At 39.6% G+C, this 25,770-nt stretch overlaps 1 protein-coding gene across 1 annotated transcript in view; it reads left to right on the top strand.

The window, feature by feature from the left end:
- Positions 1-358: 358 nt before the first annotated feature.
- LOC124063631 (copine-9-like) overlaps positions 359-25,770 on the top strand; it is a 69,041-nt gene continuing 43,629 nt past the window's right edge. The window contains exons 1-4 of the mRNA XM_046397474.1: positions 359-783; positions 2,162-2,202; positions 17,650-17,696; positions 23,677-23,780. Of these exons, the coding sequence (XP_046253430.1) occupies positions 704-783; positions 2,162-2,202; positions 17,650-17,696; positions 23,677-23,780 (272 nt within the window). The 5' untranslated portion in view covers positions 359-703. The remainder of the gene's footprint in view (positions 784-2,161; positions 2,203-17,649; positions 17,697-23,676; positions 23,781-25,770) is intronic.

Genomic DNA, 25,770 nt, shown 5'->3' with positions numbered 1-25,770 from the left:
TCATGCATGCAACACTTTTCAAAAGACTGTGATAAAGGTGTATGTTTTGTGTTACTGCATCTGCTTATATATTGCATGTGAGATATGCACAATTAACTTAAATCACAGTAACAAATGACTCAGCCTCTTGTTGCACTGCATTTAATGTTTATGCAACAGTTCAGACAACTTGAATATGTAGCTGAGAATATGTAAATATTAATTGTGTGTGTAGAAAAATATTCTGTGTGTTAAGTAACAGGTGACTAAACATAAGTGAATAAACCTCACACACACACACACACACACACAGGGAGGTGGGAAGAGGCAGACAGAGGAGAGAGAGCACCGTGTTGTTGCTGGTGTCTCCGGTTGGCTGCGCTCTCCTCCTCCTCCTCCTCCTCCTCCTCCTCCTCCTCCTCAGCACCGGACAGACACATGGGGCGCACCGTGAACGCGTGAAGGATGAATGAACTTTAAATCTGCCTCACAACTTTCACTGCCTCTCCCTCTCTCTTTCCCTCGCTGTTTCTGTCTTTCCCGCCTCCGCTGCTCCAGAAGAGAGAGAGAGAGAGAGAGAGAGAGAGAGAGAGAGAGAGAAAAGAATCTCGAAGATCTCCACAATGGATTTACTGCAATCACGACCCTGTTGTGAATGATCACATCTTCTTTCTTTTTCTTTTTTTTTTTTCTTTGCGGATGCTCATTAGCGTCGTGAGTCGAGATGATGGCATCCATAGGGGAATTCGATCCTCTCAACACCAGAGTCCCTGCAACTAAAATAGAAGTTACCGTATCTTGCCGGTAAGGTCAAACAGCTCTCATACAAATACAGTCCAGTTTAAATCCAGATGAAAAGTCTGTTGTGTCACCTGTAAATGCGTCTGATTTGATATTCAAATTTAGAAGCAAGCAAAGCATCAGAGTGACAGAAGTTAATGAGACTTGTGTGGTGAACATGATTGTAGTAGTGTGGACTTATTTTTTTCTCGTCTTCTTCTGATCTAACACTGATGCCTTCCGCTGAGGTTATTCCCCAGTGTGCCTCCACATTTCTGCCACCTCTAAAGACAAACCTCAGTGTTTGTAACAGTTAAGATTTTTATGTAATGTGTCGGTGCAGCCGTGTAAATGAGAAAGACATCTTTAAAGCAAGGCTATCTGTCTATGACGTTTTACTTACTGATGCCCTTTCTGGAGCATCACCTGTCTCCAGTAAGCGTCGCAACATTTAGAAATCCTTATAGACTCTCTCGACTTCTGCAAGACCTGGCAACCATCCAGGAGATTACCTTTTGATATTCACAGACACACACACGGTTGATTGTGGATACTGCAGCTGAATTGTTTGTGTGACACTTAAAAGCATAAAGTTATAGAAACATGATGTAGTGTCATACATGTTTGGCACAACATGTATGATTGAAATGTATTTATGCCAGTAAATACAATAACAATGATACAGAAATACATGATTAATATTATTATTAGAACCCTGAAACAAAACAGTATTATTATCTACCTGAATTGATTATTTGCTGTCAGGATGCCTAAGCTGAATGGTTGGCTGCTCTGCTTAGCGACTGGCTGGCTGGCTGGCGGAGCAGTACGACTCAGTCAGGGCTGCCTGCCTGGCAGTGTGCTGACTGTCTTTCCAGTTCACTCCTGAATAATGAATGACTGTTGCTCCTGTAAAGTCCCTCCTGAGATCAGTCAGACTCAAAGTGACCAGACACCTGAGTTAGACAGCAACAACCTGGGAGGAGGAGTGAGATCCGATGGGAAAATAGATGATGAAGTTCTCCCATTTCCCACCACAGAACCAAAACAGCTAAAATTACATTTCAGACATTTTAAGGATTTATAGAGTTTTACCATGGTTTTGCACAAAAATGTAGTAAATGCATAGTATTTTGATTTCACTTTTGCCCTCAGTTGTTGTTGTTGTTGTTGTTGTTGTTGTTTTTTTTTTAAGCTCAGGGGTTGTGTAATGACAAATACCTCTAAAGCTTGACTGAGGTTTTCCCAGATTAAAGCATTAGATGGCTTCTTGATACACATGAAATTTATGTTCAGTTTCAGTTGTGATAATGTAGCCTTAAGTCAGTGCTGTTGTAACCTAATATGGACCCATTTGGACCCTCTGGATCCATTTTTACTTGCACTGTTGCTGTTTCCACAGGAGTCTGCTGGATGTGGATACATTCTCCAAGTCAGATCCTGGTATGTACAAACTCTTTACTGTCTGACGTGCTGGTAATAACACAACATTCTTCGTTTGTCTTTCATTACTTTAGAGAATAAACTATTTTATTTCCAATTTAGATATCAAACTGACTATCAACTCTATATTTATGCATTTAAGTTTACATTAAAAACAAGAGGGAGAGGCATGTGTTCCTCTGATTCTTGCATTGGTGGTCAATGGGCAATAAATCTGCCGATAAAACAGAAGAGTGAAGAGAGGTTGAAAAGTCAAGGTTGAGGTCAAGCCAAGTTTGAGTCTCAGTGTGTTGTGCTGTGGAAAAAATGACAGGGAGAACAATTAAGGGGAGGAGGATGTCAGAGCTGGAAGACAATTTGAGGATTAAAAAACCCCCTGCACGTACTAGTATTGAAGGGTTGGAATGAATTTCCTGACAACCTGTGACCATTCACCTCTGGGTCTCTGCACTGGTACATGTACTTGAAATGTTTCTTTAATGCGGCATATGGGATCTACAGATGTTAACCAGGTATTCAGGTTTCTGAGCTGTGTTCCAATCGAATTCTACCAACCACATAATTCTGTGTACTCTCTTCAAACTAAGACTCAGTAAACAAATTAAGACTTTTTCAGAGACACCAGCTACAAATACAGTAGCTTTTATGCATTTGGAAATTTTAGTTTAAAGGATATCATTCCATTTATCCTATTGCGCCTTGCCAACAAAATTCTATATGTTGACAAGCACCATAGGTGACTGTTTATGCTTTCTGATTACTACGTTAATCCACAACTGCCAGGCATTTAGAACTGAAAATTCTCAGTGGCCACGAAATAGGCAGCCCCCACGCATGTCAGGAGAGAGACACATTAGCATGGTGAGGGTAGAAGACAAACGAACGATGGGGAGCTTACTGGGTAGATATGAAAAGTTGTACCTCTCACTGCACAAATCAGCAAAGTAATAAGTGGTAAAGGGTCATTATTTCAAGGATACGTCATCGTTAGCTCAGCCTGCAGAATTACCTCATAGCTCCAGTGGTTTTGGCGGAGCCCAGGTTTTATACTGTGCAAAGTACCAGCAGGTGTTTAGAGCTGCCCTTAACCTTGCTCTTACCCTTAACAGTAGGAACTTCTTATAGAATACCAATGTTCATTTTTGTGCTAATGTTAAGTGTTTGTGTGAGGAAGTCTTCTGTGCTTTTTCACTGCTGGTGAATGTTGTGTGACATGCACAGCTCATGTTTCGCTGCCTGTAGAGGTAAAACTTTGTGGACAGTCTCGGTTAGCATTATCATTGCCACTAGCTGCCATATCTCAGTGGAATTCAATGTGTCACGTTAGCAAGACAAAACTGACAGCTCAACTATGACCAAGACAGATGTGACATGTGTTGCATACAAATTTACTTTTGAGTTCAGTATTTTGATGGGTTTCCAGGCAGGTATTTCATCTCTAAATGCTTGAAAAACCCCGACATTCATCTATAGATTAATTGATTAGAAAACAAGAGAATAAAATAACAGAGGAAGGCTGTTAAAAGACATTTAGAGTTGGATAACATTAAATTAACACATATAGAACATGGCCACACAAGATATTAGTGCAGTGCTTCAGTCATTTAAATACAACAAATCAAACTTAGCTGTTTGGGATCAATTGATACATTTCTCAAGAATTCTTCACAGGGAAGAAAACAACCCTCAGATAAAGCTATGCATAAATCTGTAATAAAACAATAATCTCAAGCTTTCCTGTGTCAGCAAAACCATGTGGAAGACAAGGCAACAGAAAATGTGTTTTAGTTTGAAACATTAGTGCATTGGTCCCTCAAAAAGAGTACAAAAACTACAGGGAGAATTACAAACTGCTCTGTCACAAGTTTTAGGTGTTTATTCCTGTTGCCTTTCTGATGCTAAAGGTCTCCATCCTTACCAGCCTAAATGCAGTATGTCCAGGAGCCTCTGAACAGAGGAGCAGTGTGCTACCTTTGAGAGCCAACAGGGAACATCCTTCTCAGACATGCTACCCCAAATGAGCTAGTCAGTTGGGCTTTAAATGAATTGCACAAATCACAGCTGGAGAGCACAGCTGTCTAACACCTCATCCAGGCTGACCTTGAGGCTCAAGCTAAAATGTCTATGACTGGCCACAGATGTTTGTGCAGCCTGAGGAGCTATTGGGCTCCAACCAGTACAGACAAGGAGCAGTGGTGCATGAGGCTTTCCTTCAGTCCAGGCAACATTAGCAGATGTGGAAAACGGTGCTCAGAGCTGCCTGTTGCTATGAGCACCACAGCTGGAAGATGTAATTATAAGAGACACTGGTACCAATTGTAACCTTAGTAACACAGACAGAGAGGAAAGGTGGAGTTTTAAGACTCAGAACTTTTTGTGTTTAGGCACCTTGAACACATCAGACTATAATGAATTTGTTTCTGTCCTCGCTGCTTGATATCCATTGACATTAGGTTAATTATACAAATAGAAAAGAAATAAAGCCAATGATAAGGGTGTGACGTGCAACAGCAACACAAATGTGCCAAGTTATATGTAAAACGAATGCAAACATTTTCAGCTCAGTAGCAATAAAATATTTGTACAGCACATTTGGTAGTACAATATTAAAATGAAGGCAAATTGTGCTCGTAAAAGATAAGAGAGGATAAGAATTGGTTCTTAACTTTAAGAAAAGTCATCTTGTTTCACTTGGAAATCCTTGGTTTCATAATGAATATGGCAAGTAGAGACACTGGACCCCAGAGTATTTGTATGCACACCAATTAAGGCTTGCTAACATAATTAGTATTATTATGCATTCTAGTGGTCGCTAAGTGTCTTTACTTCTAAGTCCCTAGACTCACACATATGAACTAAGACCATGTTCAGACAAATGTTGCAAAAAAACAGATGACAAAAAAGCACAGCATCATCTTGTTGAGCATGGCTAAACTTTAACTATGATACAACATATCACGTACATCGTGTCTGTGTCATACAACTATATGACACAGACACGAATCCATGGCTGCTCGGGCACTTTGGCACCCAAACTGATTTTGAGCTCCACCTAGGAAGTCACACCAAGAGGTGAGCACACCAGCAGTATACAATTGTCAGATAAACTTGTATCCATTCCTAAATTAAATCTTGGGCTTCTGACAGTTCCACTTTCAGGTTTGGACCACTCTGAGATTTTATACAATATGTAAAGTGAGTCTTTTCACCATGTGAACCTCTGCCATCTGACCCACTGAGCTCTAACAAGTGCACAATAACTTTCAAACTGAGGCTGTCATACGAAGCTGAAACTAAGTGACAGGCTTGACAACCGTCTGTCTGACAGCACATATACCAACGCCCTGGAAATAATAGTAACGTAATAGTAATGTTTCTGTTAACTAACGCGTTTAAATACAAAGATAATCATACTGTAATGGGATGTCACTTTCTGTCTATTGAAATACAGTAAAATCTAGAGCTGTTATCTCGATAAACTTGTCTGCAGGTGTTTTTCTAAGTTGGACCACAAGCCCTTAAATCTTCAGTTAACTGATATATTTACAGTCACAGCTGCTCCCTGCTGTGTGTGCTCAGTCCTTACGACTGTCGAGTCTCAGCTGTTGGATATCTGGCAGCAAAGCTACATGGGAGGAAATGCCATGGCAGCGATGTGACTGCAGTTTATGACAGGAAGGAAGTAATTAACAATGTGGGTGCAAGCCAGGAGAGGAGACTGACCTGCTCAGTCAGTCATTCTTGTTCCTCTTCTCATATGAACGATTTAATCAAATTAAACATGCTTAATCAGGGATATTCGTGTGGTGGGAGTTACTGTAGTCTCCTGATTGTGTAAATCGTACAGGACAGATAGAGAAAAAAAGCACAGTATGCAGTCAGATCAAAAGGAGTTTTTGACATCACATAGCTGAATGTGAGTTAATCACACAGGTCATTTAGAATTAACAGGTAGCATTTGATAAAGGGGTCAGCTCTGTGTTACAACCTCAACTTAATGTGCAACCAGTTCAATATTTCAATCTTTTGTCGCCATATATAAGTAGAACATTAAATATAACATCAGTGAGAGGCCTGGTCAAAATAACAAACTCAGTGAATGTTGGGAGGGACCAAATCCTCCACACCCAAAAAACTTCCAGTGAAGGAAAATCTTAAAGCTTTCGGCAAAGCAAGACATTTTGGACAATGTTATGCTTCCAACTTCGTGGCAACAGTTTGGGGAAGGCTCTTTTCTGTTCCAGCATGACTGTTCCCCAGTGCTCAATGCAAAGCTCCATGAAGACATGGCTGGATGAGTTTGGTGTGGAAGAACTTGACTGAGTCACACAGAGCCCTGAACTCAACCCCATCCAACACCTTTAGAACGAACTGGAATGAAGATTTTGAGCCAGGCCTTTTAGTCCAACATCAGTGCCTGAACTCATTCCCTCAGAAACACTCCAAAATCTTGTGGAAAGCCTTCCCAGAAGAGTGGAAGCTGTTATAGCTGCAAAGCTGTCTGTGTATTTAGAATGTGATGTCAGTTTGTGCAATGGTGAGGTGGCCCAATACTTCTGTCTATGTAGTTTACGTAACATACTTTAACTTAGGTATGTAAGTTTAAAAATGCCAACACTGATTTTTGATTTCACATAGGGCACAAACATTGGTCTCTTGGGTGAAAATTCTGTATTTGATCCATCGATCCACCCTAACCTCCCATCTGTGCAGACTTTGTCGCTCTGTTGCAAAATGTGACACTGTTAGCAATAAATCACCGATCTACAGTACAGATATCAAAAGAGAGATAACAACAAAGGCCTCAAACATGGAAACACTTTGTACATTTTTGACACATGCAAAAATAAAAAGAAGGGCTTCTGCCCTTTGATGTGCTTCATATCAGATGATAGTTTGGCTCCCAATGATCCTGTGAGTGATATTCTCTTTCATTTCAGTACAGTTTTGAATACTGTTTTGTTCCTAACACCTGAGGTATTTGTCATGGAATGTGATGGAAATACAAGGTTTTTTTCCCCCCCTTGCTGCCAGAGTTTTACTGCGTGCATCTGCTGTGGCATATTTGTGCGTTGCTGCTTTGTACAAGAATGTGCCAAGATAGCAAAGCAACACTGTGAAGCACTTCTCCTTATCTAATTTGTTGATGACTCAGAGTTTGTCCTTGGGGATGCTGTATCACATTGCCTGGTCATTGTGTAAATTAAATTTGAGTTTTCCTGTACTCCACCATTAAACTGCCTGATGCCCCTTTGTGTCTGCCCACACGTAAAGTACGTATAATTTTGCAGTGTGTTCTTCCCTCTGAAGTGAAGAACTAGGAGCCTGGCTTTTAATTGATCTGGAAGAATAAGCAGAAGCATGGAGAGCAGTGGGTAAACATATGAGAAACATCATATTTCTAGTTCAGAGTTCTTTTTCTTTCGAAGCCTCTTTTTGACTTTCTTATTCTTTCTACTTTTACATTTATGATTGATTACAAGACAGGCACATTTTATTCTGTTGACATCAACAGCTGTATTTTTATTTTTATTTATATGCTTCATGAAGACCATGAACCCCAGGGTGCACGGCCCACATTTTCTTCTGGTCCAGATTCGTTTTTCTCTTTTTCTTTCTCTTTTTGGACCTCATTCTTGGCCACCAGTCTCACCTGTGGTCTTGACTAAGTCCAGTTTTTGTGTTCTGCTGTTCCTGTCCAAGTTTCTGGCTAATCAGTTGTCATAGAGGCACAGCTGTCTTTAAAGCTCCAGTGCCAAATCTTTTTATATCGTCAGTGGCTCAAATTGCTATTTAGCACCAACGGCAGCAGTTCCCCTCAGCTCTGTAGAGAGTTTTAGCCTTTATTGGTTATGGTATTGGTTATTTGTTGGTTATGTTTTACACGATGTCCCAGCTTTTTTGGAATCAGGCTTATAATGTATGTCAAATGTGAGACGTTCAGCTTGTTGTGTTCTGTACCAGAGTGGCCACAATAAGAAAAACTAATGCTTATTTTCCATTGTGTGTCTTTACCACATAACAATCATCCTCGTACTAGATCATACACAAATTCGTCAAAAGGTGCTTCAGTTTGCCATGTAACTGTAACTGCATTTGTAGCAATTCAAAATTTAAGAAATGAGTCTCAATGTAAACAACAGGAAGACAGTAAGTTAGTGAGTTACAACAGGCTTCATTTTGTTTCACCCTGTCCTCTCCAGCACATTTAGACCCACATTAGGACTTATTTCTGATCAGACTGAAGTGATCTGTACATAAGCATGTAGTATAATCATCGAATCAATCAATCACTAGTTGATTTTACGTTGATATTTTGTTCACCAAAGACGGAAGTTATGTAAACCCTGTTGGAAAGTATTCATGCATGCTGTGTACCAATTCACGCTGTCAGTCAGTGTTTGAGAGTAGGTGTCACTTTTTTTAAATGATGGACTTTTCATTTTGAAACAAAGCTTTTTTCACCTTGCTGTCGTTGGATGGATACTCGTGCTGACCCTTTGCACAGTTTTATTTAGTCCTGTCTTGACTGGGTTTTAACATATTCTAGGCATGCGTGACCTCAACCGCACTGACGCTGCCCTTGGAGAGATGCGAACGCCGCTCGTACAGTTTCCCCCGAGCGAGCAGAATTCTTCATCCATTTGAACTGAAGTAATAAGAAAACTGAAATCTCTGGAGAGATTATGGGCTGTTCTGTCGTGGCCTGAGACAAATGTATCTGTATGATTGGACCCACATGAAAACAGTGGAATTGATGAGACATTTTTCTTTTCATTCCCACTAGCCATTTCTGTACTTCTTTGTGTTTGACACAGCTTCTCTGCCACTGAAGTGACTCTTTTGCACTTCAAAAAGCTCAATTTCCACCCCCCCCCCCCCCCCCTATTCAAATTTGACATTGCATTAATACCATTTCAATTTTAAAGTAAAAAGAAATGATGACATTGGCTCGGTAAAACTTGAAGAAAGTTCAAGAGAGAACACTTAACGAAAACTGAGGAAATCTTTAAATGGCTGATATGTTCTCACTGTGCAGCTCCCAAAGCTACACACATCTTGCACAGCCTCTCTGGCTCTTTTATTTCTATCCACCATTATCGAAAACACTATGAAGCTCCCATATGAAACATCCCACTTCTCTTATGTAACATCATTTGCCAGCGGAGTACTGACAGTTTTCAGCCAATTGCATGAGTGTTTTACTCCATTAAAATCTGTAGGAGAGATGGCCTCCCCACTCCGGTCCAGGAGTATTTAAAATTAAATACAATAATGTCCATACACATAACTGTACATGATTATTATTTGTAGTCTTCATAGTCACTGCAAAGTTTGTGAGTCATATTTGTTACATTCTACACACTGTGTGATACTTCCTGTAGATTCATTTTGCTGTATCTGCTTGAGGATTCTGACTCACTAGCAAGTAGGAGTGAATGTTTTGCTCGGACACAGCGGGTGTGGTTGTAGTTTTGATGTTTGTTTGCTGTTCATTGTGGTCTAAAAATCTGTTTATGTGCCTGTTGTGGTTATAAAATTACTCATCTGGTAGATTATATTTTGATATATAAACTATATGATTATGACGTTTTTCATGTAGAATTAAGTCATTTTTAGAATGTCATTACTTTTTAGAACTGCAGATATTTTGTCTCCATGGGGGGGTTGCAGCTGTAAGAATTTGAGAATAAACTTTGTGAAAACTGCTTTTGCAATTTTTAAAGCCGAGTTCTCTTATGGAACTAAAGATGACTGATTTAAGTAATAATAATAGCAATAAATCTATAACATTTTCCTTATTCAGTGTAGGCAGGTCAGTTATAATTTAATAAAGGCTCAGTAGCTGAGATGAATGAAGGCAAGGCCTTAGCCAGACCATCTAAATAAAGGTCACTGGTCTCTAATTACCCCTATGGTCTCCTAATGAGGTGTGAGGAAAGAGTGAGTGGCCCCTGTTGATTCAATGCCCATCCCACACTCATGCCATTTAATGGCCACATTAATTTAAAAAGGCTGTTTTTGAAACATACACAGGACAGTAATGTGATAAAACAATACTCTGCTGTTACATTTTTAACTTTTATATGTTTCCATGATGATTGTGGGCATGCAGATTTTAAAAAGCAATTTCAATGTTTCCCATACATTCAGTTATTTCTGGAAACCCAGTACAATATCAACAATATCAACAATATCACATCTCTCGCTCTCTCCCTCTCTCTCTCAACACACATCATGTTTCCCACACACTGACTTGGGGTCACCCAGATATATAAAAGGCTGCCAAAAGTATATTTGGTAACTCATTTTAGCATTTTCTTATTTTTATGTATTTATTTATTTTTGATAGATCTGTCTGACAGTACTGTCTGAGACTGATTAACAAGTGGCCAGTCTCCCCTCATTTCTCCGTTCCTTCTCCTGACAAACACACATGCTCTGCAGAGAAAGACGGAGAGAGAGAGAGGGAGAGACGTTTTCTGGTATTACGTCCCTTCTGAAAGTGCACTGATTGTGGCGCAACCTCTTCTGTTTAATGTAGGTCTACTTGTGCTTGTGTGTGTGTGTGTGTGTGTGTGTGTTTTAACCTTGTAACTGCATCTGGTGCATATGATGTCATCCAGAACCACACTGGTTTTGATCATCTCAGTAGGCTACATCATTGCAACAAGCCTCCCCTACACGTAGCTCACCTGTGGTCGTGAAAACAGATTGCAGATGTTTTTGCACAGGTCTGAGACTCAACAAAACCATCATGGTTTAGTTTTTGCACTGTTCCAGCAATCACCTGCTCTGGTTTTATTGAAATAAACCCCTCATTTGCTGACTTAAATGTGATAATATTCTGGCTCTACACACTGCTATCCCAGCTGTCTGTCTTCACTGTCACTGCTGGCCTCTTTGTGCTGCTGGGTTAGCTCACTGATCAAGAGTCTGTTGCTGAGCAGGGGCTCACTCATCCTGTGGGAGCGGGGCATATTTACTTAACAATACCATTTTCCCTTTTCCCTGAACAATCACTACCCTGGTGCATCTTTACATTTCATCTTAAAACTGTACAAACTGATCTGTATTGCAAAAATCTAACCATAAGCAGATCTAATGTAATAATCTAACACAACCTAATTCCAAAATAAAATATCAAGGTAGTTATGTTGTCAAAATTATTGCCATGGAAATTGGTTATTTTGTAGCGTATTTTGTGGCTGAAAATCTGTGTTGAATGTAATGTGATGAAGAGTGGGCTCTGATGAGCTCAAATAATAATATGTCTTGATTTTGAGAATCAGAGGGAATCTGTGCCACCTGTGATGGTGTGCTCTTCATTATTGCAGCATCACTTTGTAATTTATGCTCATGTGAAAGCTGGATTTTCAGGAACCCCACCCCACCTCCCCTAAAAAACCTCCCAAATGCAGGCTATGCCCCCATACTGGTTTCCAACCATGGTCTTTGTCATACCTGCTCCATTGAATTGGCCTCCAAAGGTTCAGTGCTCTCGTGTCTTATCCCTCTCTTGGCAAGAGATCAATAGATTAGTGGGGAGCTATGTGCAGACCCTGCCTCACCTAAACTGCTATGCGAGAAGTGGATCTGTGAGGGATTTCTAACAGCCAAACCCCTAAAACCCACCCCATCTTCTACAGCTGAAATCTGCTGCTGCCTGACTGTGTTTCCACAGTCCTCCATCTCATCTTCTACATTCATCACGTAAGACTTTCTTCATCTATTTCCCTATTCTGTTTCGCTCTCAACTGCTCTATTATTCTTCTTCGACCTTCCCTCTGCATCCTTCTCCTTAATATTCCGTCCTCCTTTACTCCTTCCTTTCCACCCCCACTCCCACCCCATGTTTCACCTCACCGTGAGCAGCTTGTGCCCTCCTGTGAGTAAGCCTGTGGCATTCTGTCTATGTGTGCCTATTCTCTGATTATATTTTCCTGCAGCGCAAATCCAAGAGACAGGCAGGCAGCAAGAAATCCCCAGTCGAAAAAACCTTCACACAGGTGACTCTTGCTGTCAGCTCGCTCGGCATGAGTCCAAAAGTACACTTTGCCATTTTCAATTAAGCTCAACACACTGATGGGACATAAATTTTAATATAGAATGGACTGAAATGCCGTTTGCTTGCATATCTGCATAGACTGGAGATTACACATTCTTCATGTTCTGTAGCAATATCTTATAAAAGAAAGGGCACAGCAGTAAAATAGTTGCTGGCAGGGACGTGCATGGTGGATGAAGTTTGAGCTCCTCTGGACCAAATTAATAAACGTTATTATTACATCAAACTATTACAGTCATACCAAATAAAATGCTGTTGTTATTTATGACAGTAACGTCAGTTGATCGGACCAACAGAAACCACATTAAGAGAGCAGGTATCACCTTGTTTGTTTGACAGACAGGCTGAAGTATCCAGAGTAGATGAGTATGTCTCATAATTTCTTTTTCAGGGCCCTGGCTGTCATCTGCTTGTCACACCACAGTGACTGATAGTTTAGCCAGGGGAAATTAAAGGAAGATGAAGCACCATACACACATGCACACACACACACACACACACACACACACACAAATGTATGGTAGGTCAACGCTGTAGCCAGGAATATTTGTGTGTTTGTATCCAGCTGGGATCTTTTTTTTTTTTTTCATTTATTTTTTTTATCTGTGGATGAAACTTGCTACACACACACACACACAATTAATTAGCACATTAATTACATCATATAGACGAAAGTATTTAGACACACCTCTTTATTATTGAATTCAGGTGTGGTATGGAGCTGTGGTCAGGAGTTGGGGTCAGCCACTTTCAGCATACCAAGACATTTTGGACAATGCTGTGCCTCCAACCTCGAAACAACAGCACAGAAAAACTTAATTCAAAGTTATTTAGACAGTAATAATGCTTGCATTTTGTGTTTTGTTACATAACAATAGACCATATTTGAATATATAGACCATAGACCATGCTGAAGTGATAAAGGGACAGTTCTGATACCACTACCTTTTAAAGCCCATAATGTTCAAAACACATGAAGGTCATAAATCATTCTTAGTTATCGGCCTAGTGGTTTTAGAATACAGTCATGCAGAATTAAGTTTTATAGTGATTAATAAAGAGCCAGCATGTTACTGGTATGCATGTTAATAAGCAAATATTCAGTGGTTAGTATGTGTTCACTAATCTGAAGTGTTACCATGATGACAGTCATCTCTATAATCTCCTTATAAACTATATGAACATTCAAGAAACACATGATAAAAATATGACAATATGTGTCCTATGGACTCACCTCAGCTGACGTGCAGTTATTGCAAATCCATAGGCATGGCTCAAAAAAGTGTGGACATGTGGATTAGGAATCTGAATGCATGATTTATAGTATTGCTATATCTTTTGTTATATTTGTATATAACTAGTTATATACAGGTTTATTTTTAATACAATGAAATTGCAAATCAAGGCCAACAATTTTCTACAGTGTGCCATCATCAAGAGGACAGTGCCGGGGTTGCCACAGCTCCTCAAAATGTCTGTATATGTTCCTGTTTGTATGTGCTTACTTCTGATTCATTCATGCCCAGAGTCACCCGTGTCCTCACCCTGCAGCCAGTTGTAGTTGGAGTAGGGCTCAGAGCAACAATGAATTACCATGTGATTATGCTGTTCCATGGGTGACCAGATGGGCTCTTTCCTTTCTCAGTCACTTTCCATGAAACAGGCAATCAGCCAGGTTCTTCGGACACCGCGGACCCTGATGTAGCATTGACATGGATTAGTGTGCAACACTCTTGGGCTGTGGTACTGTTACTCTGCAACCTTGGGGAAGCATGAAGGTCCTGTGACTTTTATCTCCAATAGAGAACTCCTCCCTGTTTCTTGAACGTCACGAACATTATTTTAGTTGCTGAGGCAAAGGGAGCATTGTGATATGACTTTGAGACAAGCTGATTAATCCCTGGATGGTATTTTCCTTGAATGTTTTCTAGAACTAAATTGAAAGCCTACATGCTATTTACAAATGGATTAAATTAGGATTTACAAACCCTCTTTAAGCAGCACTGTGTGCTTTTAGTATTGTTAACATCCTGATGAAGAAAAGATTGGTTTCTTCTTAAGACACAACGCGCAAAAGGTTTTCTGTCTGCTGCCCTCCCTCAGTTATCTCCCCTCTGTTAATTGCTCATTAGGAGGGAAGATGTGGTTTTAATTGTCCAGCCAGTTTGAGGTTCATTAGAGCTAATGTCCAAACTTCACAGAGGCACACTGTTGGTGCTCATCTGGACACAGCAACACTTGGCCAATTACTAATATGTCTCATAGGAGACTTTAGTGAGTCTTTGTTTGTTTGCATATGCACAAACATATTTGATTTTAGCATGACAACATGATAAATGTGTGAGCTATAATTGGGCTGCCTCATTTATGCAAAGCAAAAATTCTCTACAGAAGATAAATGAAATGTTTGGTGAACAAACCACAGTAGGGTTTTGTAAACCAGAAATAATAGCCAGTCTGTGGCCCCATACTTTAACTTTGGCTTATACCCACTGTTATTACTCTTTTTCCAGCAATACTACAGCTTTGTGACCCAGTAATGTTCATGGAAAACTAAGCTCTTTTTGGTCTCCAGGAGTTGTGGTAAATGAAGTGTAAAATATACCTCCTATAAAAATCACATACAATTATTGTGCAAATTATTTGCTGGCAGTGGAAATTTTTGAACTTTGGATTTATTGATGAATTACTGATCAATTCATTTTATTAATTTATCTAGTCTTTGAAACATTTGAAACTGCTGGGAATGTAACTCTGAAGGTATTAACTTATAAACCAAAATATTACAGTAAACAGCATCACCAAATGTATATGCTGTTACATATTAGCTGTATATAAACATGAATTCTAGGGGAAAGGACTATATTCTTTAGGGATTAGGAAAATCTTTCCAAATTTTGTGCCAGATCATCTGACATTATAGAAGTGGAGCTCTTTCACTGAATAATGGCATGAGATGAAAAGGCAGGGGATTACCATGATCATTAAGATTTATCCTCTGGACTCTATGACTGTCTGTACCAAATTCCATAATTCAACACAATCCAGCAGTTGTTGAGATATTTCAGTGTGAACCAAAACCGTCAACCCATTAACTAGTTACTTATTAACCTCCTGGTGGAAATGGAGGACAAGTCAGAGGATCATCAAACTCAGTGGGATAGATCCTCTGGAGATCAAAACTGTCTGTACAAGATTTTATGGTGACACATCCGGCAGTCAAGAATTAGGTCACCTGACGATTGTCGTTGACAGGAGTCATAATTCAGTGCTCAGGGTTCAGTGCTCTGTGTTCAGTGCTCGGGCCCATCCTGTTCACTTTATACATGCTCCTTCTAGGAAATATTATTCAGAGACATGGCATAAACCTTCATTGTTATGCTGATGACATCCAGCTGTACTTATCCTTAAAGCCTGAAGAAACAGAGCCAGGCTCCAGGCATGTCTTAAGGACATAAAGGACTGGATGACCTCCAATTTTTTATTATGTCTCCAAACATCTCAGAATTAGAGTAGCTGATAATATTCTCTCTCTGGACAGCATTACTTTGGTCTCCAGTACGACTGTGAGGAACCTCGGCGTTACCTTCGATCAGGACGTGTCATTTATCCATCATAATAAACAGTTCTCTAAGACGCCTTCTTTCACCTCCGTAATATTGCTAAGATTAGGAGCGTCCTCTCTCAGAGTGATGCTGAAAAACTTGTCCATGCTTTTGTTACTTCTAGGCTGGACTACTGCAACTCATGATTATCAGGATGTTCAAATCACTCTATTAATAGCCTGCAGCTGATCCAGAATGCAGCAGCTAGCAAGTTTTGACAGGAATCAGCAAAAGGGATCATATCTCCCCAACTAAGCTTCTATTAGTAAAGCAAGTATTTAGTAAAGCGTATAGTTAGCCTCAAACAAAGTGTGTAGGGCTGGTAGGTATAGTTACAGTCACTTCTTGACATACAGCCACAGGTAGAATAGGGCTGACTAACTCTTAGTCTTTAATCTCTATCATAGCTACGCTGCTATAGGCCTATGCTGCTGGGGGTCACAAACATGATCCACTGAGCAGTTCGCCCACCTCCACAACACCACCACCATCTCTACTCCCCCACCTCCTCTGCTCTTCTTCCTCTCCCCTCCTCTCCTCTCATCAGGTCAACATATGATTCATTATTTTATGTCACTAACTGTGTGTCCAGTTCTCCTCGTAGTTTTGTGTCTCTCCCTCCCTTTCTTTCTCTCTCTGTATCTTTCTGCAGGTATCTCTCCATCCAGATCTACATGTTGAACTGCATCCAGCCCTCTGACAAACCCAATGTCTACTGTCAACATCTGCCCATGTTGTTCTTCTATGTAGTGCTATTAGAACTAACTTACACAACATATCAGCTAAAAAACAAATACAAACAATACATAGTCTTTCACAATTCCAATTATAACAACTTGTCATGTTTGTCCTTTATAATGTATGATGTTTATTGCATGTATGTTTCTCTTTCTCTCTCTTTCATCCTCTCTGTCCTGTCTACCTCTTGTTCCCCCCCTTCACCCAGCCGACTATCAGCAGGATAGTTCTCCCTTGTGAGCCGGGTCCTGTTCAAGGTTTCTTCCTGTTAAAAAGGAGTTTTTCCTTGCCACTGTCTGCTTGCTTAGGGGTTCAGGCTCTGGGTTTCTATAAAGCACCTAGAGACAATTTTGATTGTATAAGGTACTATATACATAAAATTCAATTGAATTGAATAATTACTAAGGCTGCTGGTGGGCTTTGTCACTTGAACATCGACAATCTCTGTGTGGTTTGGAGGAACTTGACATTTATCAATGAGACCCAGACTACATTTAGTCCTTAGAATAAAGCCTCATGCACAGCAACTCTGCCTTTCCTTAATTATAGATATTGATATCCAGGGAGAGTCCGAGCTGAAGGTGGTGACAGCATATCTTCAAGGCAGAAAGCTGAGAAATTGAGTAGTCCTGCACTGTTACATAGGTATACTTGGCAGAAAAGTGAGAAAGAACCAAAAAATGTCATGTTGATATGTTTTCATTATTTTCAAGGTCAGCTGTATTTTTCTTTTGTCTTATTATGGTGAATGTATTCATTATAGATTAAATAAAATCCTGTAACTGTACTGAGCTTCTCAGTCTGACAGTGGTTTTGTAATGGCTTTTATTAAGGTATTATTGACTTTGCTTCAAGCTTCGCCAGATCTAATGAAATGAATGTGGATCTTATTGATCTTGTTACCTGAGTATTTTTATATCTCTCAGATGCTGCAGGTGCCAACATGTAAAAACATCAAGATAATCACTAAAAATGAAATGCTTCTTCTGCTTTTCTTCTTTTCCTCATGCCTCTCCTTGGACTTCCTCTCCTCAGTGGTCGTGTTGTATTTGCAGGCTGTGGGAACCAAAGAATGGAGGGAGGTAAGTGAAGTGAACTTTTTGTACTCCAGCATCAATATTTGTGTCTATCAGTCTGCATGTGCATTTTGTTTAGGAATGCAGTGTATAAACTTTAAGACATTCAACCGGGGCAAAGACAGGTGGTTATTAAAACAAAGTCCAGAGGCAACTGACTGCAAACCCCTGAGAACATTGTTGTGGATAATTGAAAGTGCCAACCTCCTCACTTGCCCACACAAGTGTAAGAAAGGCCTGTAATAGACACAGGAAGGCACAAAAGCTCCATATACCTGACCCAAACTGATGAATTAATAATACAGGTTAAAGAATAAATAAATAAAATTGATCTCATTATATCAGGCAAACTCATTATATGAGCCAATGTAAGACAAAAGGAATTCACATCATGTCTCATAGCTGGGAGAAAGAGAAGGGAGATTCCTCTTCACCCTCATCAAATATGCACCGTCTGCTCCCCTTGACTTCTTGTGGTCTTGTCCTCCTTCACTATTTTTTAAGTTGGGGTCATGTGACCTCCCATTCACTGCTGCACCTTTGAATTCCTCCCCCTTTTCATTTTTTCACCTCTCCAGCACAAAGATACGTGCCACATTATCTCTTATCCCTATTTCCCTTCATCTAATTTGCCTATGACATTCTGTGTTCAGTCAGTGTATTTGCCCGTTTGCAAATTCAAAGTCACCCCTAATGTGTCAGGGAGGGCTTTGCCACCACTGATCCCCTCACTTCAAGACACCTCACACCTTTTTATTCCGTGTGACAGGGCTTAATCAAAAACACGGCATGAATCGCACTGCAATCAGCAGAGTAAACATCTAGCTGTCAGCTCTGCACATATTGACATCATCAGCAGATAATTGTGCTTGAGTGGAAACCTAACAAAACCTGCTTTCTTTTGACATCATGTTCTGCATTAAGGCAATCTCTATATAATCTTTAAATTAAATTTTTAAGTAGGGAATTCCTTAGCCCATTCATTTTATCCTATCACTAGAACCTGAAAACCTACCACCACCATCATGGAGTGTTTTCTCAGCGGTATGTTAAAGGTTGTTGTTTCTTTTCTGGCTGCTTAATGTTCCCACTGCATCAGGCTGTGCACTAAACTGTTTTCGCAAATGGTTCCATTTTTCCTGTCCATGGATATGTTCCTCCTCTTACAGGCTCCCACAAATCATCATCATAGCTTCCCTTGCAAGACTATAGATAACTCTGTGTCATTACAAGCTGTTGTAAAACAAGAAAAAATGCCTGGTGATGGCATGATTTGAAACTGCTAAATGTGGTGAAATCAATGCATTTTAATGTAATCAGTGGGATTACTGCATTCGCTTGGGGAGCTGAACTTAATCCATGTGCAGTTCAATTGTGGTAAAGTTTGGTTCCTGACATTGACCAAAAGCAAACCATCTTGAGATAACAGAAAGCTGGAAAGTTCAAAATTTGAAAAGCCATTGTAGTTTATTCACTCTGGTGCACCATCAGATTTTAGTATAAACCACTTCAATAAAACTACAAGACAGAATTTATTGAAATGAATATGTCTTTTGAATACACTGTGTTAACATGATCAGCAACCAAGCTAACGAGATGGCTTATGGCTAAGCTTACTGTCAGCAAAGCTCTGAGAGCTTTTTTCCCCTGCGCAACAAAACTGTTTATCAAATCAATTAATTAATTAGTTAGTAACCAGTAAAACATAATAACAGCATGTTGTATTCTCTGTGAAACTGTCCCAAAACCCATTAAAGCAACTCTTGCTGGGATGTTTCCATCAAAAATAAAATGAATGCACAGATTTCTTTGGTCCTCTGAGGCTGGAAGGCGAAGAAGTGAACTGTGTTGGTTGATGCAACCAACAACAGAGCAGTTCCCACGCTTAGCTCTAACTTTAGACATGACAATTGCATCTGGCGCATGTGAGAAACAAAAATGTTTCCCTGAATCAGTGGCAGTCTGAATCAGTGGGTAGAGACTGAGGTGGGGGGGGCGAATTATGCAAATAAGCCTCTTAAGCCTGTTGAGGTCAAGAGGGGAGCAAAATCAAAACAACACGCAGAATCCCATATTTTCTGATCTAACATATGATCATACAGAGTCACTGGGTTGTCGTATTTCACATTTTATGAGTGGCTAGGCAATCTAAATACACAAATATATGTGTACAAGCACTGGAAAAGTGAGTCTTTTGTAATATGTCCCCTTTAAAAAATATTACTCTTAATGCTGTTAAAACAAGTTAGGTTATGTTAGATAAATTAGGCTCATTGTTAATATGATGATAGAATCACTACTCTTCTCTACTTTTATCAGATGGGCACAGTGGTTAATACCTCACTTAAGCTGTCAGAAGAGGAATTGAATCAGGAAATGAACTATATGGACAAAAGTATTGGGGCACATGACCATTATACCTATAGGGACTTCAATGTCATCATATTATGGAGTTGGTCTCCCTTTTGCAGCTATAACTTGTGAGCTTATGTTCTTCTGGGAAGGTGTCCCACAATTGGGGTGTAAAATCCAGCCATGTCTTTATGGCTCTTGACTGGCACTAAGTGCACTTTATCTACTTCACATGTATTTTGTATTTTATATTTTTATATTTTTCTTAAGTGTGCAATTTTAATTTTCTGCTGCTATTTATAAGTGTGCTTTTAAGCCAAGAATCTGCACAAAATTTCATTATGCTTGCATAATGACAATAAAGACTCTTGAATCTTGAATCTTGTGCACTGGGGCACAGTCATGCTGGAATAGAAAAGGGCCTTCCCCAAACTGTTGCCACAAAGTTGGAAGCATAACATTGTCCAAAATGTCTTGGTGTGCTGAAACATTACGATTTCCTTCCCTGAAAGTAAAGGGGCTAAAACAGCCCCACACCACAGCTGAATTCAGTAATAAAGACGTGTGTGCCAATACTTTTACTTATAGTGTATGTGTGAAAATACAGTACTTGAGACATAAGCAATAAGACAAATCCAAGAAATCTTTCCTTCTCTTCTATTTCTAGCGTAGTTCTCTAGTTTAATAAAAGTTTGTTTGTTTTCTGGACCAAATGATCCTGCAAACTCCACTTCAATATTTGTTTTTCATACAGTGTTTGTTGATGCAGCCTCTTGCCAACCCTCTAGAGTCTCCCGAGTGTCCCATTTTTCAGTGTGCCCCTTCCCTACTGTCCTCCCAACACTCCATTTCTGCAATAGAATCATAAAATCACTAGAATGAAAGAAAATAATCTATGAAATTAAGTTTTATGGTTGAAGACTGTCAGATATACTGGTTAAGGTTGTTCTCCTGATTTAGGTTTGCTGTCTGGAGGCAAGTCTAAATCAGCCTTGACTGTGACTGCAAGCATTAACAAGTCCCAGCTGGCTAGCTTGATAACAGTTAGCTCACCAGCCACAGTGGTACACAAACTAGTCCAGTGAATCATCCCAGTGTTACACAGCTTCCACAGCTAAACATTTTGCAACAGAAGTTTGGCTGAATTTTGCTGTGGCACTTCATGGTGTGACCATGTCAAATTATTTCCAGGTCTGGTTTGGATTGCAGCCTCTGGTGTGCAGCAAAGGCCCTGAATAAACAGTTTCTCAGTCAGCTTCTCACTGTGAATACTGGGATCCTATTTAAATTTTGTAGTGACCTAAATATATTCACCGTCATTTCCGGACTATTGAGCGCACCTGAATATAAGCCGCACCCACTAAATTTGAAAAGAAAAAAAACAGGCCGCAACTGTCTATAAGCCGCAGGTGTCCACGTTGTCAGTCTCTCTTTCGTTGTCTCTCTCAATGTCACTTTCGTCTCAAGGCAAAATCCACAAACCAGCCGCATCATTGTTTAGGCCGCAGGGTTCAAAGTGTGTGAAAAAAATAGCGGCTTATAGTCTGGAAATTACGGTAGTCATGACTAAGTGTTAGAGGACAACATATTTCATGGGAATCATATTAAAATAATAAAATAATTGCTCAAATCACTCAATAGCCTTGTGAGCTTGAACACATCTTAACCTGGGTTCCTTCCAGAGTCCACAGGAGTTCTGCCAAGGTCATGCTGTAGAACACAAACAACTCGCTGAGTTCAGGGTCAGTTCACTCCCTTTTGCAGCTCTTGAATAAACACAGCTGACCTACCTGTGCTATGTTTTGAAATAAGCACAAAACAAAAGGCAACAGAAAAACACTATGCAATGATAACACCATTTACAAAAACATTGTATGCAGTGCTGTGTTTTTACTGTAAGCCTGAGATTTACAGATTTCCTCTGCAACAAATCTGCAATGAACTGGTTCAAAAATGCTTTCTAATAATACAGCTGTGGTCTGCATAAACTCCATGTGATTAACCCACAATGAATGTAAATCTTTTACAAGGTAACACATTATGCACACACACACGGAAACCATTTTACGCACAAATCCTTCTTTTGTGCACAAGCAACATCATGAAACTAAGTGATGCACTAAAAAAAATAATTATGCCCAAAGTGTTGCATGTAAAATTTTCATCTACTTTTTACACAAGTTAAGTGTAAAGGTCACATTTAATGCAGTGTTTTTGTCATGTTCTGTCAATGTGATAAACTAAAAATACTGTGGGAAGAAGCTGGAGAACCCAGAGAAAACTCATACAGGCACAAGGAGAACATGCAAACTCCACACAGAAGGAACCTGCAACCCTCTTGCTGTAAGGCAACAGTGCTAACCACTGCACCACTGTGCTGCCCATAAAGGAAATCATTTCATATTTATTTAAATTCCTTACTTGTTTTAGGCATAAAACAAAGGCAAAGGACTGAAAACTGACTAAATTAAACATGCTCTGGGCTTTAATGTACCTCCACACACATCTATCAATATCAGATGATCAAAGCAACCGCTAAAGACGATCAAAGCAACTGCAAAACAAGACGTAGTTTACCACCTGAGGTGCTAATCTATCTGAGAATAATGTTTGTCAGGACCTCTTTTTAATGCAAGTACAGGCATTCAGGGGCCATGGGAATAAAAGAGCCACCATCCTCCATATTCCAAGTCATTGTACCAACAAAATGATTGTGAAGCTGTTAATTTATGATAAAATGCTTTCATAATGTTGCTTTCCTTAGATTCTGAATTAATTTGTTTCCCCAAAAAACATAAAATCAAAGATATTGGTCAGAAGTAGTTGAAAAAAATACATTGTATTTGTAATAGGTCTACATATGTACTATGTTGAAACCAGTAATTGTCTAGTCAGCTGCTCTGCTTACTCTTACATCTTCCCAGTAACAAAGCAATTCCCTAACTTTCACCCACCACACTGCAACACCTATTAACCAATCCAAAGGCCTCCAGGTCTAAAAATAGAAACACTACAAGGAAATATCACAGGATTTTCCCTTTGGGTCGATGCAACAGTTAGGTTCTGAGGTCCAATACACTCCCCTTCGCGCCTTTGGTAATGGATAGGCTGGGGATGCAGTTGATTGCTCGGATTATGTGCACTGGACACTAAAGACATGAGTAGAGGTATTGAGGCCGTGGTGAGGCAGTACCAAGATCAATAGCTCATTACACGGTGCTGTCAGGCCAGGCCGCAGAGGCGAGGCTGGAAGTCCACCAGGGGGATTACCGGTGTGATTGTCACGGAGATGGAGAAAAGGCCTGGCCCAGGAGGGAGGCTGGGACTGGGAATTTGTGGGCTCATAGGGTGGAGAGCTGGCTCTAATGTAGCAGTCTGATTTCTTTGGGGACACGAGATTTAGCACACACCACAATGAAGCTCGGTGGGGCCATATTTTTGCAAAGGAAACCTGAATTCAATCCTGTGTGAAATATTACAGGGTGGGTTGCTGCTGAATCACATCAATTTTTGTCACTCCTTTCTCTGCTGTACTTTTTCTTGATTATTATCACAATAATACCATAACCATATATTTACTCATGAATCAATGCTGCTATCACCACCACTTACTACTTTCTTTATATTTCTGTAGTTTGGCAGGACAGAGGTAATCGATAATACTCGGAATCCAGATTTCGTCAGGAAGTTTGTCCTGGATTTCTTCTTTGAGGAGAAACAGAATCTAAGGTTCGATGTGTAAGTAGTACCAGCTTTTGATTTACTTTTCCTGAATGAGCCTGAATGAATTTAATTCTAAACTCAAATACATTCTGCTATTCCAGCTTCAGTGTGGATTCAGAAACTAGCAGTGGCTTTGATTGCATTAGAATAATTTCTTTCTGTGCAGGTCACTTTGGTGAAAAGGTAATTTCACCCGATTAGGATAAATGAACAGGCCAATCAATGCTAAAATTAGATGCTGGGATTGGGATGCCATGAAAAGAGATTTTTTTTAAAGGGCCCATTACCAAGGCTGCTTGATAGCCCCATTGATTAGATTAGTGTCTGTTTGTCCACTTTGTTATTCTATTTAGTTCACCTGTCTATTATTCTCAGTCAATACTAGAGAAAGATCACTTACGTGCCTCTGCTTTAATCAAGGCCCAGACATGTGTTTTTACTGCTCAGTGGGGTCTGTACAGCAGCAGCTTGTATATACAGTGGTGAAATCTTGAAAATGGAACAGGGACATTGTTTATGATGATGTGTGTTGTGCATATTTCCAACCTAAGAGCATCCCTCCTGCTTTGCAAGGTCATTTTTTATGTTCAGTCCCCAAATAATAGGCTTTTTGTGAAACAGCCTAGATGCTACACTAAATGAGAGGTTGTACCAGGCAGGAGAATTTCACAAAACATCTTTATTATTGTTATTTTACATAACATCAAGATAAAAGCACTCTCAGATTTCCCTTGTTCTTTGCTCTTTTGAAAAAAAAAAGTCAATCTCTAAAAACCTTAAACTAAAATAAAAAAAATGGGAAAGGGTAGAATGATTAGTAGGGCTATGCAATGTACCTGACAAAAGTCCATTTGTTATTACTCATTTATAATCAGTTTAAAAAACAATTATATTGAAAGGATGGATTGAACTGTCATGATTCTATATTAAATATAGGACTAGAAATGGTAACAGTTTAATTTAACTAACTGAGCATGTAGAGTGAGGACAGAACATAGGAGGAACTATGTTTTGTACATTTGATATACCACCAGGTACACGTATCCCAGTAGTGCTCCAAAGTGGTGGAACTGGGATTAATACCTGCAATGTAATTCTAAACTCTTCAAACTGTAATTCCTTACACTACTTGTTATTGGAAATATGTTGTGCTATAACATGTTGCTCAGTAATGTGTATCTGCATGATCAATAGCTAGTAAAAAATGAGGCAGGGAAATTGGTGCTTTCCAAAGTAAACACCTCAATCGCTTAAAGAGAAATATCAGGGGGACTGTTCGGTTCTTTAAGATTCTCCCCACCGAACGGGGCGCCAGGAGAGGACACGTTGTTATAACTCTTTGTGGTCTTTATTTACTTTGTTTGATTTTCCAGTTTTAAGTTTTTAATCCACTGATAACATCCACAAATAGCAGTAGGTAGTAGTAGCCACAAATTGCAGTAGGTAGTAGTAGGTTATAAACCTATAGAATAAAAAGGCTATGATGTAAACAGCAATATTGAAAGCCAAGTAAGCATACTGTATAAACTCTGAATAATGCAAAAATATATCCATATAAAAACACACAAATATAGACTAAATATACTGTATGAATTCATATAAATACATATCCATCAATTGCAATAATCAGTAAGCATTATTAAGCATTTTAAATAGCACAATATAAATAGTGTGTTAATTGAATGACCAAGCAAAGTACATTAACATTAAACTTTGTATTGCCACACACAAACCACAATGCATACATATTAAATCAATAGCCTAAAAGTGCTGTCCTAAATGCAACCAGTGAATGTAGTTTTAAATAGTAAAGCAGAGCATAGCAATTCATTATTAGTATTAACCGACTGACTACATTACCCAGCCTGCATTCCATTGGTTGTATTCCTGCGGGAATACAACCAATTACAAGCAACTACGTCACCCAACCAGCACCGCAAAATAGGAAGTGTACTCATGTGACGGTGAAAGCGCTACAATTCAAACAGACACGGATACTATGAAA

This window comes from Scatophagus argus, chromosome 8 (genome assembly GCF_020382885.2).
Source record: "Scatophagus argus isolate fScaArg1 chromosome 8, fScaArg1.pri, whole genome shotgun sequence".
NCBI classification, from domain to species: Eukaryota; Metazoa; Chordata; class Actinopteri; family Scatophagidae; genus Scatophagus; species Scatophagus argus.
The sequence above is the reverse complement of the archived record's forward strand: the minus strand, read 5'-3'. Positions and strand labels throughout refer to the sequence as shown.